The sequence below is a fragment of the Somniosus microcephalus genome, chromosome 1, assembly GCF_052327205.1.
Source record: "Somniosus microcephalus isolate GS21.2 chromosome 1, FLI_Smic_1.0, whole genome shotgun sequence".
Lineage (NCBI taxonomy): Eukaryota > Metazoa > Chordata > Chondrichthyes > Squaliformes > Somniosidae > Somniosus > Somniosus microcephalus.
Window position 1 is genome coordinate 18452190 of NC_140987.1, and position 16576 is coordinate 18468765.

Genomic DNA, 16576 nt, shown 5'->3' on the forward strand with positions numbered 1-16576 from the left:
GCCCGTTATACACCTGCCTGTTATACACCCCGCCCGTTATACACCCGCCCATTATACACCCCGCCCGTTATACACACCCGCCCGTTATACACCCGCCCGCTATACACCCCGCCCGTTATACACCCGCCCGTTATACACCCGCCCGCTATACACCCGCCCGTTATACACCCCGTTATACACCCCGCCCGTTATACACCCGCCCGTTATACACCCCGCCCGTTATACGCCCGCCCGTTATACGCCCCACCCGTTATACACCCGCCCGTTACACGCCCCACCCATTACACATGCCCACCCTTTAAACACCCCACCCATTAGATACCCCACCTGATTATCATAGCATCATAGAATAGTCCAGCACACAAGGAGGACATTCAGCCCATCAAGTCTGCACCCACTTTGTACTCAGCTAAATTTCTCTTAGTTCCCCTTAGTGTCTGTTTAAGTAGGGGATCAATAGTTGGCAGGAGGGGCTTAAGTCTCCGATAGTTTAAACATATGATGGCCCCTCGATGCAACGGGTTTGTGAAGTCAAATGCTCTTTCCCACCCTCAATGTGTATTATGGGATATGGAACCAAGGTAAATGGAGTTGAGATAGATCAGCTGTGATCTAATTGTGGACAGACTCGAGGGGCTGAAGGGCCTCCTCCTGTTCTTATGTTTTTGTAATTTCCTCAACCCTTTAGCCTTGCACTCAAACATTTTCTCATTCCCAGCAAACCAAAAATAAACAACAGTAATTGTCACTCTGACAACCTGCGAATGTTAGCAGTTGAGTCGCTGTTTTCCAAACCTCATGGTTGTGAATTCAAGCTGTTTTGGTGAATTTCTTGATATGTGAAGCTGCCAGTCACACTTCTAATGACTCGTGTTAATTCTTGGTCAGGCTGGCAGATGGGATGTCTTATAGTGGGCGCGATACCACACTTGGAGTACTGTGCAGAATTCTGGTCTCCAGAGTAAAAAGGATATCGAGGCACTGGAGGAGGTGCAAGAAAGATTTACAAGGATGATACCAGAACTGAGAGATTATAACCATCAGGAAAGACTGAACAGGCTGGGGTTCATTTTTTCTAGAAAAGAGAAGGCTGAGGGGTGACCTGATAGAGGTCTGTAAGATGATGAAAGGGTTTGATAGGGTAGAGGTAGAGAAGAGTTTTCACTTGTGGGGGAGTCGAAAACTAAAGGCTATAAATATAAGATGGCCACCAATAGATCCAATGGGGAATTCAGGAGAAACCCCTTTGCCCAGAGAGTGGTGAGAATGTGGAACTCGCTACCACAGGGAGTGGTTGAGGCGAATAGCGTAGATGCATTTAAGGGGAAGCTGGATAAACACATGATGGAGAAGGGAATATGCTGCTGGGATTAGATGAGGAGGCGTGGGAGGAGATTGGTGTGGAGAATAAACACCAGCGTGGACCAGTTGGGCCGAATGGCCTGTTTCTGTGCTGTAAATTCGATGTCATTCTATACCTCAGTGGGAAGGAATCAAAACCAGCGTAGGTTACATAAGAACATAAGAACATAAGAAGTAGGAGCAGGAGTAGGCCATACGACCCCTCGGGCCTGCTCCGCCATTCAATAGGATCATGGCTGATCTGAACCTAGACTCACGTCCACTTCCCTGCCCTCTCCCCGTAACCCCTAATTCCCTTATCTGATAGGAAACTGTCTATCTCCATTTTAAATTTATTTAATGTTGCAGCTTCCACAGCTCTCTCAGGTAGCAAATTCCATAGATTTACTACCCTCTGAGTGAAGAAGTTTCTCCTCATCTCAGTTTTGAAAGCGCAGCCCCTTATTCTTAGATTATGCCCCCTAGTTCTAATCTCACCCATCAGTGGAAACATCCTCCCCGCATCCACCCGATCAAGCCCCCTCACAATCTTATATGTTTCGATAAGATCGCCTCTCATTCTTCTGAACTCCAATGAGTAGAGGCCCAACCTACTTAACCTTTCCTCATACGTCAACCCCCTCATCTCTGGAATCAACCGAGTGAACCTTCTCTGAACCACCTCGAGAGCAAGTATATCTTTTCTTAAATATGGAAACCAAAACTGCACGCCGTATTCCAGGTCTGGCCTCACCAATACCCTGTATAACTGCAGCAAGACTTCCCTGTTTTTATACTCCATCCCCCTTGAAATAAAAGCCAAGATTCCATTGGCCTTCCTGATCACCTGCTGTACCTGCACACTAACCTTCTGTGTTTCATGCACCAGGACCCCCAGATCCCTTTGTACTGTAGCACTTTGCAGTTTCTCTCCATTTAGATAATAACTTGCTCTTTGATTTTTTCTGCCAAAGTGCATAACCTCACACTTTCCAATATTATTTTCCATCTGCCAAATCTCTGCCCACTCACTTAGCCTGTCTATGTCCTTTTGCAGGTTTTTTATGTCCTCCTCACTCACTGCTTTCCCTCCCATCTTTGTATCATCAGCAAACTTGGATATGTTGCACTCGGTCCCTTCCTCCAAATCGTTAATATAGATTGTAAAGAGTTGGGGTCCCAGCACTGACCCCTGCGGAACACCACTAGTTACTGATTGCCAGCCCGAGAACGAACCATTCGCCGTGTAGCATCCTCGCCTCTTGTCAGGTGGTCCAAAAGGGTGTCATTGCCACTGAAGCTTGCAGAAATCGGTAGCTTATTTTGTCCATCTAACTAGTTGAAGGGAGACCAAACTAAAAGTGAGAGTCCAAAGAGAGGGATTTTAAAAAACAAAAAACCGTAACAGTGCACTTTGTGTCCATGGTGGGGGAGTACAGCTCAAGGGATTAGATCCAAAGATTCTGTCACCTGAAGGCGAGCTGTCCGAAGGGGGGGCCTGAGAACATCGGCCTGAATTTCACAGATTCATAGAATAGATCCGTGGAAACTTGCAATTCGGCCCGCCGTGCCTCTGCTGGCTCTTTGAAAGGGCAGTCATGCTTAGCCTCAATTCTCCGCTTTTTGTCCGTAACCCTGTCAGTTCCTCATCCTCAAGCACCTGTCCGACTCCCTTTTAAAATAATTGATGGAATCAGCTTCCAGCACCTTTTCAGGTCGAGCGTTCCAGATCCCCACAACTCTGAGTGAAAAGATTTCTCCGCTTCTCCCCACTGGATCTTTTGCCAATGATTTTGAATCTCTGACCCCTGGTTATTGACCCACTCGCCAGAGGGAAGAGTTTTTCTCTCTCTCCACTCTATCAAAACCTCTCGTCATCTTGACAACCTCTGTTAGATCGCCTCTTAACCGGCTCTGTGACTTCCATGGGCGCTGTCCCAATTTCTCGCCCGCACCGATCTCCCGCTGAAGTTAGGACGGGAGATCAGGCCGGATCCCCGCACGGGAATTCCCAGGCCCAGATCTCACGTTCCCTCCTCAGTCACCTAACAGGGAATGACCGGACGGAGCTGGTGGAGCTGGGCAAATGATATAAAGAAGGGAAACTCGAGGCGAAATAAAAGCAAGAGGGTTGATTCACTATTTTGAAAGAACGAAAGATTTGCATTTATCGTAATCTTTTCACCAGCTCAGGACGTCCCAAAGCGCTTTACCGCCGGCGGGGTACTCTTTGAGGCGCAGTCGCTGTTTGTAATGTAGGGAAACGCGGCGGGCAATTTGCGCACAGCAAGGTCCCACAGTAAAATAAATGAACAGATGATCTGTATATTTTTATGGGCTTAAAAGTGAAGTTGGTGCAAATTAAACCAATTTCATATGTGAGACAGACAAGCTGACGAAGGTTTTCTGATTCTGTGCTTGCAGCCCCTGATCCCTGTCCCTTAAAACAGATGGGTGGAAAATGAGAGGTTGGCGAGCACAGGAGCGGAAAACCCCGAACGTCTCTCCCCAACTAAAAGGATTCTTCCTGTGACAGAACGCGTGTCTCCAGTGCAACAGGGTTCTGCAGCCTGATTCTTGTCTGTTTTCATCGGTTACAGGTACTTTGTGTGGTTATTGTTCACTCGGTGCCGGCAGCAACACGTGTGGGCTGTTCCCCAGCGCTCTGATCTTCAGTTGTTTGCTGGTTTGATGGTGGCAGCGAGCTATGCAGGGGAGGTGGCACAGCTCAGCTGGTGTCCCACCTGCCGGCTTTTCTTGTTGGATAATAAGACCAGATAAACGCTGTTTTTATCAAAGCTGCCAGCCGTATACTGACTCGAGTAAAGCCTGCGTGCTGTACGCAGCGGTTCAATCACTTACAACATTGATTTTGACTCCGGAAAATAGTGGAACTCAAAAGATTGTCAGCGAAGACCTACACTCGTTCAGTTTGCTTTATAAACTGAAGATTTGTACTCAAACCAACACCGCTACTCATTCAAAAGCAAAATAGTGCGGGTGCTGGAAATCTGAAATCAAAACAGAAAATGCTGGGAAAAACTCGGCAGGTCAGGCAGCGTCAGTGGAGAGAGAAACAAAGCTAACGTTTCAGGTCGATGACTGTATGCGTTTCGTTTGCTTGAACTGAAAACCTGTAATCTGTAGTTCAGAAAAATGAGATCTGATCACACAAGAGGCTGTGACACAAAATTAGGGCTCATGGGATTGGGGGTCATATATAAGCATTGTCTGAGCATTGGTTAATGGACAGAAAACAGAGAGTAAGAATAAACAGGTCATTTTCAGGATGGCAGGCTGTAACTAGTGGGGTACCGCAAGGATCAGGGCTTGGGCCTCAGCTAGTCACAATCTACATCAATGATTTGGATGAGGGGACCAAATGTAATATATCAAGTTTGCTGATGATACAAAGCTGGGTGGGAATGTAAGTTGTGAGGAGGATGCAAAGAGGCTTCAAGGGGATATAGACAGGCTAAGTGAGTGGGCAAGACCATGGCAATTGGAATATAATTTGAAAAATGTGAAGTTATCCATTTTGGTAGAACAAATAGAAAAGCAGAGTATTTTTTAAATGGTGAGAGATTGGGCGGGCGGGCGGACCTGCGAGAGAACGAGGCTGAGTGGCGGCAACTTTAAAAACAGCTCCGAGACCAGGTAAGGCCTCAGAGCAGCGGAGGCAGGCGGGCGGACCTGCGAGAGAACGAGGCTGAGCGGCGGCAACTTTAAAAACAGCTTCGAGACCAGGTAAGGCCTCAGAGCAGCGGAGGCAGGCGGGCGGACCTGCGAGAGAATGAGGCTGAGCGGTGGCAACTTTAAAAACAGCTCCGAGACCAGGTAAGGCCTCAGAGCAGCGGAGGCAGGTGGGCAGACCTGCGAGAGAACGAGGCTGAGCGGCGGCGAGTTCAATAACAGCTCCGAGACCAGGTAAGGCCTCAGAGCAGCGGAGGCAGGTGGGCGGACCTGCGAGGGAACGAGGGTGAGCGGCGGCGAGTTCAAAAGCAGCTCCGAGACCAGGTAAGGCCTCAGAGCAGTGGAGGCAGGCGGGCGGACCTGCGAGGGAATGAGGCTGAGCGGCGGCGAGTTCAAATACAGCTCCAAGACCAGGTAAGGCCTTCCAATCTCCAATCTCCGAAGTCCGAGGGAAGGAGAGAGGTAAAAAGTAATCCAAGTGTGACATCACCAGAAAGCGGGTAAGTGATTGGTTGGTAAGTATTTACTCTTTCTCCTTCTTTACAAAACTTAAATTCTGTGGTTTATAGTTTCTAGGGTCTCTGTGGTGTAGCGGGGACTGCTGGCAGGCAAGCGCCCTTGAGTATATCATTAAATTGGTGGTATTGATTTAATTTAAATTAATTAAAGGGTATGTCATGTCAGGACAGGCCAGCCCCGTGTTATGCTCCTCTTGCTCTATGTGGGAATTCAGGGACACTGCCGGTATCCCTGACGACCATGTGTGCCAGAAATGCATCCAGCTGCAGCTACTAGCAGACCGCATTGTGGCGCTAGAGCTGCAGATGGATGGGCTTTGGAGCATTCATGATGCTGAGAGGGTCATGGATAACACGTTTAGTGAGTTGGTCACACCACAGGTAAAGGCTGCACAGGCAGAAGGGAAATGGGTGACCATCAGGCAGAGCAGTAGAGGCAGGCAGGTAGTGCAGGGGACCCCTGTGGCCATCCCCCTCTCAAACAGGTATACCGATTTGGATACTGTTGAGGGGGATGACTTACCAGAGGAAGGCAGCAGCAGCCAACTTCCTGACACCAGGGGTGCTTCTGCTGCTCAGGAAGGGAGGAAAAAGAGTGGGAGAGCAATAGTGGTAGGGGATTCCATCGTAAGGGGAACAGATAGGCATTTCTGTGGCCGTAGACGTGACTCCAGGATGGTTTGTTGCCTCCCTGGTGCCAGGGTCAAGGATTTCACTGAACGGCTGCAGGGCATTCTGAAGAGGGAGGGTGAACAGTCAGAGGTCGTGGTTCACATTGGGATCAATGACATGGTAGGAAGAGGGATGAGGTCCTGCAGCAAGAATTTAGGGAGCTAGGTAGCAGATTAAAGAGCAGGACCTCAAAGGTTGTAATCTCTGGATTACTCCCGGTGCCACGTGCTAGTGAGTATAGGAATAGGAGGATAGAGCAGATGAATGAGTGGCTAAAGAGTTGGTGCAGGAGGGAGGGCTATAGTTTCCTGGATCACTGGGCCTGCTTCTGGGGAAGGTGGGACTTGTACAAGTCAGACAGGTTGCACCTGAAGCAGAACGGGACAAATATCCTTGCGGGAAGGTTTGCTCGCACTGTTCGGGGGGGTTTAAACTAAAATGGCAGGGGGTTGGGAACCTGAGCAGGGAGACAGAGGAAAGGGAAACAGGGATAAAAGCGAAAGATAGGAAGCAGAAAAACAAAAGTGGCAGTCAGACAAATCAACGGTTTAAATCAAATGTGGCCACAGTAAATAATAATTCTAATAGGTCTAAGAGCATTAAAAAAACAAGCCTGAAGGCTTTGTGTCTTAATGCGAGGAGCATTTGTAATAAAGTGGACGAATTGGCTGCGCAAATAGAGGTAAATGAATATGATTTGGTTGGGATTACGGAAACGTGGCTCAAGGATGGCCAAGACTGGGAACTCAACATCCAGGGGTATTCGATATTCAGGAAAGATAGGCAAAAAGGAAAGGGAGGTGGGGTAGCATTACTGGTTAAAGAAGGGATTAATACAATTGTATGAAGGATATTAGCTCTGATGATGTGGAATCTGTATGGGTAGAATGGAGAAATACTAAGGGGAAAAAAACATTAGTGGGAGTGGTATATAGACCTCCCAACAGTAAGGCGGAGGTGGGGGATGGCATTAAAAGGGAAATTAAAGAAGTGTGCAATAAGGGCACAGCAGTCATCATGGGTGACTTTAATCTACATATAGATTGGGCCAACCAAATTAGTAACAATACTGTGGAGGAGGAATTCCTGGAGTGTTTACGGGATGGTTTCCTGGACCAATATGTCGAGGAACCAACCAGAGATCAGGCCATCTTAGACGGGGTATTATGTAATGAGAAAGGATTACTTAGCAATCTTGTTGTACGAGGCCCCTTGGGTCGGAGCGATCATAATATGATTGAATTCTTCATTAAGATGGAAAATGAAATAGTTGACTCAGAGACTAGGGTCCTCAATTTAAATAAAGGAAACTATGATGGTCTGAGGAGCAAGTTGGGTAGGATTGATTGGGGAATGGCACTCAAAGGGTTGACGGTGAATAGGCAATGGCAAACATTCAAATACCGAATGGATGAGCTACAGAATTTGTTCATCCCAGTTTGGCATAAAAATAAAACAAAAAAGGTGACTCAACCGTGGCTAGCAAGGGAAATTAGGGATAGCATAAGATCCAAGGAGACGACATATAAATTGGCCAGAAAAAGCAATAATCCTGAGGATTGGGAGCAGTTTAGGATTCAACAAAGGGATTAATTAAGAAAGGGAAAATAGAATATGAGAGTAAGCTATCAGGGAACATAAAAACTGACTGTAAAAGCTTTTATAGATATGTGAAGAGAAAAAGATTGGTGAAGTCAAGCGTAGGTCCCTTGCAGTCAGAATCAGGGGAAATTATAATGGGAAACAAAGAAATGGCAGACCAATTAAATACATATTTTGGTTCTGTCTTCACAAAGGAGGACACAAATAACCTCCCAGAGATGCCGGGGAACATAGGGTCTGATGAAAGGGTGGAACTGAAAGAAATCAGTATTTGTAGGGAAATGGTGTTAGGAAAATTGATGGGACTGAAGGCCGATAAATGCCCAGGGCCTGATAATCTACATCCCAGGGTACTTAAGGAAGTGGCCCTAGAAATAGTAGATGCATTGCTGGTCATCTTCCAGAACTCGATAGACTCTGGAACAGTACCCATGGATTGGAGGGTAGCTAATGTTACCCCACTATTCAAAAAAGGTGGTAGAGAAAAAGCGGGGAATTATAGACCGGTAAGCCTGACATCGGTAGTGGGGGAAATGCTACAGTCTATTATAGAAGATGTAATAGCAGAGCACTTGGAAAGCAGTGACAGGATCGGACAAAGTCAACATGGATTTACAAAAGGTAAACCATGCTCGACTAATCTGGAATTTTTTGAGGCTGTAACTGGTAAAATAGATAAGGGAGAACCAGTGGATGCGGTGCATTTGGACTTTCAGAAGGCTTTCGATAAGGTCCCACATAAGAGATTAGCATGCAAAATTAAGGCACATGGGATTGGGGGCAAGGTATTGACTTGGATAGAGAACTGGTTGGTGGACAGAAAGCAAAGAGTTGGAATAAACGGGTTGTTTTCCAAGTGGCAGGCAGTGACTAGTGGGGTACCACAAGGATCGGTCCTAGGACCCCAGCTGCTCACAATATATATTAATGATCTGGATGAGGGAATTGGATGTAATATCTCCAAATTTGTAGACGACACAAAGCTGGGTGGGAGGGTAAGCTGTGAGGAGGATGTCGTGAAACTCCACTACGATTTGGACAGGTTGGGTGATTGGGCAGAAAAATGGCAAATGCACTATAATGTGGATAAATGTGAGGTTATCCACTTTGGTGGCAAAAACAGGAAGGCAGATTATTATTTGAATGGCAATAGATTGGGAGAAGGGGAAGTGCAAAGAGACCTGGGTGTTCTTGTGCACCAGTCACTGAAGGTAAGCATGCAGGTGCAGCAGGCGGTTAAGAAGGCAAATGGTATGTTGGCCTTTGTAGCAAGAGGGTTTGAGTATAGGAACAAGGATGTCTTGCTACAGTTGTACAGGGCCTTGGTGAGACCACACCTTGAGTACTGTGTGCAGTTTTGTCGCCTTACCTGAGGAAGGACGTTCTTGCCATGGAAGGAGTGCAGCGAAGATTCACCAGGCTGATACCTGGGATGGCAGGAATGACGTATGAGGAGAGATTGTGTCAATTGGGCTTATACTTACTGGAGCTTAGAAGATTGAGAGGGGATCTCATCGAAACCTATAAAATTCTGTCAGGCCCGGACAGACTAGATGCAAGAAGGATGTTTCTGATGGCCGGGGAGTCCAGAACCAGGGGTCATAGTCTAAGGATAAGGGGTAAGCCATTTAGGACTGAAATGAGGAGGAATTTCTTCACCCAGAGAGTGGTGAACCTGTGGAATTCTCTGCCACAGAGGGCGGTGGAGGCCAGTTCATTAAGTATATTCAAGAAAGAGTTGGATATATTTCTTAAGGCTAAAGGGATCAAGGGGTATGGGGAGAAGGCAGGGACAGGGTACTGAACTTGGATGATCAGCCATGATCTCATTGAATGGCGGAGCAGGCTCAAAGGGCCGAATGGCCTACTCCTGCTCCTATCTTCTATGTTTCTATGTTTCTAAATGTTGGTGTTCAGAGGGACCTGGGTGTCCTTGTACACAAATCACTGAAAGTTAACATGCAGCAATTAGGAAGAGCAAATGGTATGTTGGCCTTTATTACAAGAAGATTTGAGTATAAGAGTAAAGGCGTCTTACTGCAATTATATAGGGCCTTGGTGAGACCACACCTGAAGTATTGTGTACAGTTTTGGTCTCCTTATCTAAGGAAGGATATACTTGCCATAGCGGGGGAGCGACAAAAGTTCACCAGACTGGTTCCTGGGATGGGGGATTGTCCTTTGAGGACAGATTAAGTAGATTAGGTCTATATTCTCTAGAGTTTAGAAGAATGAGAGGTGATCTCATTGAAACATAAAATTCTTACAGGGCTTGACAGGCTAGATGCAGGGAGGATGTTTCCCCTGGCTGGGAGTCTAGAACCAGGGGTCACAGTCTCAGAATAAGGGGTCGGCCATTTAGGACTGAGATGAGAAGAAATTTCTTCACTCAGAGGGTTGTGAATCTTTGGAATTCTCTACCCCAGAGGGGCTGTGGAGGCTCAGTCGTTGAGTATATTCAAGACAGAGATCGATAGATTTTTGGACACTAGGGGAATCAAGGGATATGGGGTTCAGCAGGAAAGTGGAGTTGAGGTAAAAGTTCAGCCATGATCTTATTGAATGGCAGAGCAGGCTCAAGGGGCCGTATGGCCAACTCCTGCTCCCATTTCTTATGTTCTTATGTAGTCATTCAGTTTGTATGAAGTGAAGTGCTGTATTGATTCAGTTTGTTTTGTAACCTGTACTCAAATCAACCTCTACTCATTCAAAAGTAAAATACTGCGGGTGCTGAAAATCTTAAATAGAAACAGAAAATGCTGGAAACACTCAGCAGGTCAGGCAGCATCTGTGGAGAGAGAAACAGTTAACGTTTCAGGTCGCTGACCACACTCACTCAGTTTGTTTTGTAAACATACAGTTTGACAAAACTGAAGATCTGTACTCATTCACTTTGTTTTGTGAACCAAGATCTGTGCTCATTTAGTTTAGTTGAGATGAAGACCTGTACTCATTCACTTTGTTTGAAATATGGCAAAGTAGCATGGAATGTTTCAGCTCATGATATCAAACAAAATTAATACTCACTACGTGGCCTTGAATAGTCAGGGGACAGGTGGGGGGCGGGGGGGGGGGTGGAGAGGAGGAGGGAGATACTCAGCCAAATGTCCCAGATAAATATTTTACCCCAGTTTTATCGAGCATATACATTGATTTATGTCTAATAGTATAAAAGTCATCATGTTGAATCATGTGTTTATATTATTAACTTTGAGTCACAAGTATATATAGAACTAATGCTTGAAGATTTTACTTTATTTTAATGTCGATATTAATGAAATGTTCTTGGGGTAGATTTTGACTTTGTGCGACAGTGTAAACAGCCCGTTTTACATCTCCCCCGATTTTTATTTCCGTTGAAGTTGACGGACTCGCCGTCACCTCTTTCACACAATCGCACAAAGTCGAGAACTACCCTTGTCAAGAGAAAGCCAATGATTGACCCCCAAAATGTTGAGACACCCGTTCTTCTTGTCGTAGGCTCCTGCTTCTGGGTCGCGGTTCTGGACGGGAATGTTGTGGGCATCGTGGCTGCCAGAGGCAACGAGGAGGACAACACGGTGGAACTTCGCCGCATGTCCGTGGACTTTGACCAGCGGGGGAAAGGCATTGCCAAGGCCCTGGGCCGCAAGGTTCTGGAGTTTGCTGTGCTCAACAACTACTCCGCCGTTGTGCTGGGCACCACCGCCGTCAAGCTGGCCGCCCACAAGCTGTACGAGTCCTTGGGTTTCAGATACGTGGGCGTCACCGAACACTACGTTCTCCCGGGGATGAATCACTCGGTCTTGGAGAAAATGTTTTTCCAGCTTCGTTACCACCGCTACCGGCTGCATCTCCGTGAAGAATGAACATTTCCCCCACTTTCCCCCCTCACCCTTCAACCCTTCTTCCCCTTACAAACACCAGAGTCGAATGCCCAATGCGTTATAATCTTTTGATGATTTTTTTCCACCCCACCCCCCACCACACCCCGTTCCACCCCTCTCCGTCGCCGTGATTTTGTTGGATGAGAGTTATGATTCCCCAGACTTGCTGTAGGATGGTGCTGCTTGTGATCGAAGCGCTCCTCCTGTAGTTAACATTCGTCCCGTGTACAGCATGCCTGGCTGGGGTCTAAGTGCAGCTCGACCCAAGTTACCCTCGACTAGATCTCCGTCAGCACATCGGCCACACAATACGGATACGGTAACGATCACTGTAGAGGTGTATTTTTTTTTTGGCGTGGCGGGGGAGGTGGGGGGGGGGAAGGGGCACCGATTGAAATGGGGACGGATCAGTGCACATGCATTTACTGCACTGCCAGTGATGATCGGTGATCAGTGCTCTTTCCCACCCCCGACCCCCTCTGCCCCCTCATGTCAGTAGTTCTGCGTGTTACCGTGATACACTTTGAGATCAAATCCCAGCTTGCTCTGCTGCATGAAGAGGAAGTGCAGCCATGCCGAGAAGATCACCCTGGCCTGGCCTGATTCACTCGCGCCTGGGCTCTGACATGCACCTTTTTGTAAAAAAAAAATAGAAAAAGAAATATTGGATGTGCCGTGTCCTGCCAAACTAGAGAGAGAGAGAGAGAGAGAGAAAAGAAGGTGCATCCAATATCATGACACTTATTTCCATTGTCTTCACAAGCCAGCAAGATTCAGTCATTCGAACGCTTTTTTGATCCCCATGTTGCATATTGTAAAATAAGCACTTTGGTTTTTTTCCCTTTCCCCCCCAGGGCCTGATCCTGCTCCTATTTCGTGTGTCTAATTCTGTTAGATTCAGGAGATGGTTCTGTGATAGTGGATTGGCGGTTAGGATCAGATCAGCCATGATCTCATTGAATGACGGAGCAGGCTCGAGGGGCCGATTGGCCTACTCCTGCTCCTATTTCTTATGTTCTTATGTGACCGTGAGCTTAAACCCTCCGCATGCACACTGCAGTCACAATGCCGCCGTTCGGTTTTTCTTTGAGTTCCTCGTTTAATATTTTTGTTTCTCTCTGCTTGCGCTGAATGATGTCGTTTGAGCAGATCGGAAGCTGTAGCTTCTGTAGAAACACATCCCCCCCCCGCCCCCCCCCCCGCAACCACTGCCATATCAATGACAAAATGCAGAGTCCAAAAATAGCAAGTGTGTTGGGGGGGGGGGGGGGGAACAGGAGAACGGCTCTTGCAAAGGAAAAAAAAAGATTATATACTATTACAAAATCCATAAGCAAAAAAAAAACAAAAAAAAATTCTTATTATTAATTACTAACAATAGTCGTGATTGGTCTCTGCAGCCTTGCTTAGCATTGCTCTGGTAGTTGCTTTCCTGACATCAACCTTGTGACTGGTAGAATGCAGAAGCAATGCAATTGGCATGTGTCTGTACCTAAGTGTATGTGTACAGTGCCTGCCTGAACAATAAGACAAAGGATATAGCTCCTTCATCATGAAATAAAAATGTGTATATTTTAAAAGCATTTTTTTTTTTGCATGCCGAATGTCTGTCTTGAATTCAGAACAACAACAACAACAAAAAATGGGTAGCTGAATTTTAGTTTAAACAATGGAAATGTACTATATATATAATTTTTAAAAAAAACTTCTGGAAATGCACTTCAGTACTTCTCAGAGACGCTGAACCTCGATGGTTTGTAATGGAGGATTTTAGTTTCAGTACCTTGTAATAGAAATGCTGTACGTGTGTGTGTAAAAAAAAAGATACTTTTTTCAAGAAGTCGTTCCTGGTTAAAGGACAAAGATTGGTTGCTTTGTTTATTTTTGTTACACCGGTATTTTCCGAAAGTTATCGAAAACCAGTTGGCACGAGGCAATTTTTTTTTTTAAAAAGGATTGGCGACGAATATCGCTTGGCTTTTACTGTACAGTCAAGCTATGGAATATCTGAAGTATTTAAGACCTCTCACATCAGTCCAAATTATTTTTTAAAGTCATTTTCTGTACATAGAACGTACCTCGCTGGCGATGGTGAGTTTGCGGCAGTTATCAAACTAGCGCAAGATTGGTCTACAATGGTCCTGCTGCTCTTGTGTGACCAATCGCGGTCCGATCCCCACGTGTGAAAGGACTGTTTCATTGTGGGTCAGCTCCGAGTGGAACCTCGATTTGATTTGATTTGATTTGATTTGATTTTTCGCGTTAGCTTTTTTGTAACGATGGGCTTTTTCTGTTTCTCTCCTCAGTCGCTCTGGATTGTGGTCCGGGGGGGGGGCGGTGGGGGCGGTTAACGGGGGCGCAAGAGGGTGATCGGCGAATGACCTTAGTCGCCTCCCCTCGGTAACACACGGCTGATTTCAGCCACTCACATGGCCTGTTTGGGGGATGGGAGGGAGCGGGACCTGCGTCTCAACCCCTGCCATAGCATTAGTCTTGCATACCGAGTGTGGCATCAGTCTTGTGTAATACAGAGTTCGACAGGCAGTGAGATTACTAGTTTTTGCCACAGAATAAAGAATGTGTGTGTGTGTATGTATATATATATATATATATATAGGACAGCTCCATTTAAAAAAATTAGTTGACTCTAATTTAAGCAGAAGTGGATTTTTTTTGTGTGTGTTGCATTGAGTAAGGTCTTGCTTTCAATGAATTCCCCCCGCCTTTTTGTTACATTAGCCTGGTCTGTTCAATGGATGAATTAAAGAAGTCAGACCCGAAGAGGAGAAAGTGAATGAATCTTGGGGAGCGTGAAGTGTTCTGACTTGGGACAGTCTCTCACACTCTGCTGGGTTGTCACACGATGCATGTACCTTTCACACACGGGTCTGACAAAGGGTCCCCGACTCCAAACGTTGACTCTGTTTTTCTCTCTCCTTGACGCTGCCTGACCTGCTGAGAGTTTCCAGCATTTTCTGTTGTTATTTACCTTTTACACAAGATGTCCAGAAATATGAAGGTCTAGAAATTTGTCACGGGCGGTTGCGCACAACGAGCGGTATCGGATGGGCCGCCCCCGTGACACAAAGCGCCTGATGTTCAGCTCCGTCGCTGTCAGAACGGGCGGCCCATCCGCTACCGCCCATTTTGTGCCATCACCAGAGACCCATTTCTAGCCCTTCGAAGTCTCTGTTACTTTTGAATGTCATTCTTGCAGACTCTTCACTCTTGCCGTTTTACCTTTTTGTGCCACGCAGCTGCCACAAGGTGAGCCTTTAACTGGTTTCAGTGCTTGTTTTTAAAGGCTTGAAGTCTGCAGTTCAAAAATTGACGGGTTGGGCTTTAAGACTTTTGCCAACCGGAGTCTTGCTATTTCGGATTTCGGATTTCCACCACCATCCTCAGCTCTCCAAATCCCAATTTAAAAAATATATATATGTTGCTCCACCTCCCCGGCCACTAACTCTTGGCTCCCGGCTCGGGTGAATTGGGAGGTCACCTGCTCTCAGTCTCCGGCCTTGATCCCGCTGTTAGGTTGTTGCGGGTGAAGGGTTGAGTGAAACAGAATAGCCTTGACTCAAGATAGGTTTTAACATCTGTGAGAATACAAACCGGTTTCATTACCAATTTCTGTATTTAATAAAAATGACTGGATATGGAGTGGAGCAGAAACTGGCTCCTTGCTCCTGGCTCCAGCAATAATTGCTGAATGTCAATTGGCAAGTTTTGAAAATAACACTCTGAAGTACTGTAATGCATTTATTGTAATGTATGTAAGTAAAAATTAAACTGCATGGTGGAGCATTCTCCCTAGTGCCATATGAAACAGACGCCCAAAGACTGTTTGAAATGGTGCGTGTAATGGGGAGTCTGCTCTTCCATTGTTCTGCACATATATGGGGTGATTTTCCCACTGGAGGCGAGATGGAGGCGGGTTTCGGTTTGGGTGGGTTTGAAACCTGCCTCCACTGACAGGTTTCAAAAATTTGCGATTTTCCCCTGATTTGGCCACTTGATTTCAGAGGTGAGGGATGTGTGACCCTTGGTCAAGTAGTGTTTTCGAACTGAAACTCGTCTCTGTTGACAGCACTTTTCCAGTCTGATTTCATGGCTTCTTGCTCCCTTGGCTCATTCCACAGCATATCTGCGTCTCCTGCACCACCTCCAACATCTTTTGAGAAACCACTATGTCCAATTCCAAGGCAAGGGCCTACCCGAGGCTCTCGGATGAGGCACTGCAAATGTTGTTGGAGGGGGTGACAGCGAGCAGGGAGGTGCTCTTCCCCTCATCTCGGAGGAAGAGGCCTGCCAAAGAAACCAAGGCTGTGTGGGTACAGCTGGCAAGGGATATCTGTGTGCAGATTGGGAGACTGTTTCTGCGTATTGATGAAATGCCATCCCTGTTGGAAAGCATTAAAATGATTTGAAGCCAAAATGTTGGCGTTATGCCATCTGTTCTTTTGCCTTAGGCAGCTCCACATTGCGGGCACCGCCACACTTGCATTGTCAGGTTGGTGGCCTGAGTGAAAGGAGGCCAGAGAGTCCATTGTCAATGATGTCCTAGGATGGAGCCAAGGACATGTACCAACTTGGGCAACCTATGCAAATCTGGCCATGATAAGTTCATCCCTTGCATCCTGGGCTCTGACTTCCTCCTCCTCCAGATCCTCCTCCTCCTCATCCTCATCTGAGGTCCATGCAGAAAGAAAACGAATGGTTCCCATGCTGCTTGTAGATGCTTCCTTTGGGGAAGCGCTCATTGCAAGCGGGGAGAGGGTCTTCCAAGGAGGTCCCACAGTTGATGGAGTCAAGCTGCAGCACCTCCGACTTCGGAAGGCCTTCTAAAAGCACTCAGAGACCTTTTAAAGCCAAGGCCTGGCACCT

General features: G+C 46.6%; 1 protein-coding gene across 1 annotated transcript in view; it reads left to right on the forward strand.

Moving 5' to 3' along the window:
- Positions 1 to 14008, forward strand: part of aspnat (aspartate N-acetyltransferase) — a 71241-nt gene extending 57233 nt beyond the window's left edge. Inside the window, exon 3 of the mRNA XM_085971925.1 lies at positions 11307 to 14008. Coding sequence (XP_085828051.1) covers positions 11307 to 11674 — 368 coding nt within the window. The 3' untranslated portion in view covers positions 11675 to 14008. The remainder of the gene's footprint in view (positions 1 to 11306) is intronic.
- Positions 14009 to 16576: the final 2568 nt, after the last annotated feature.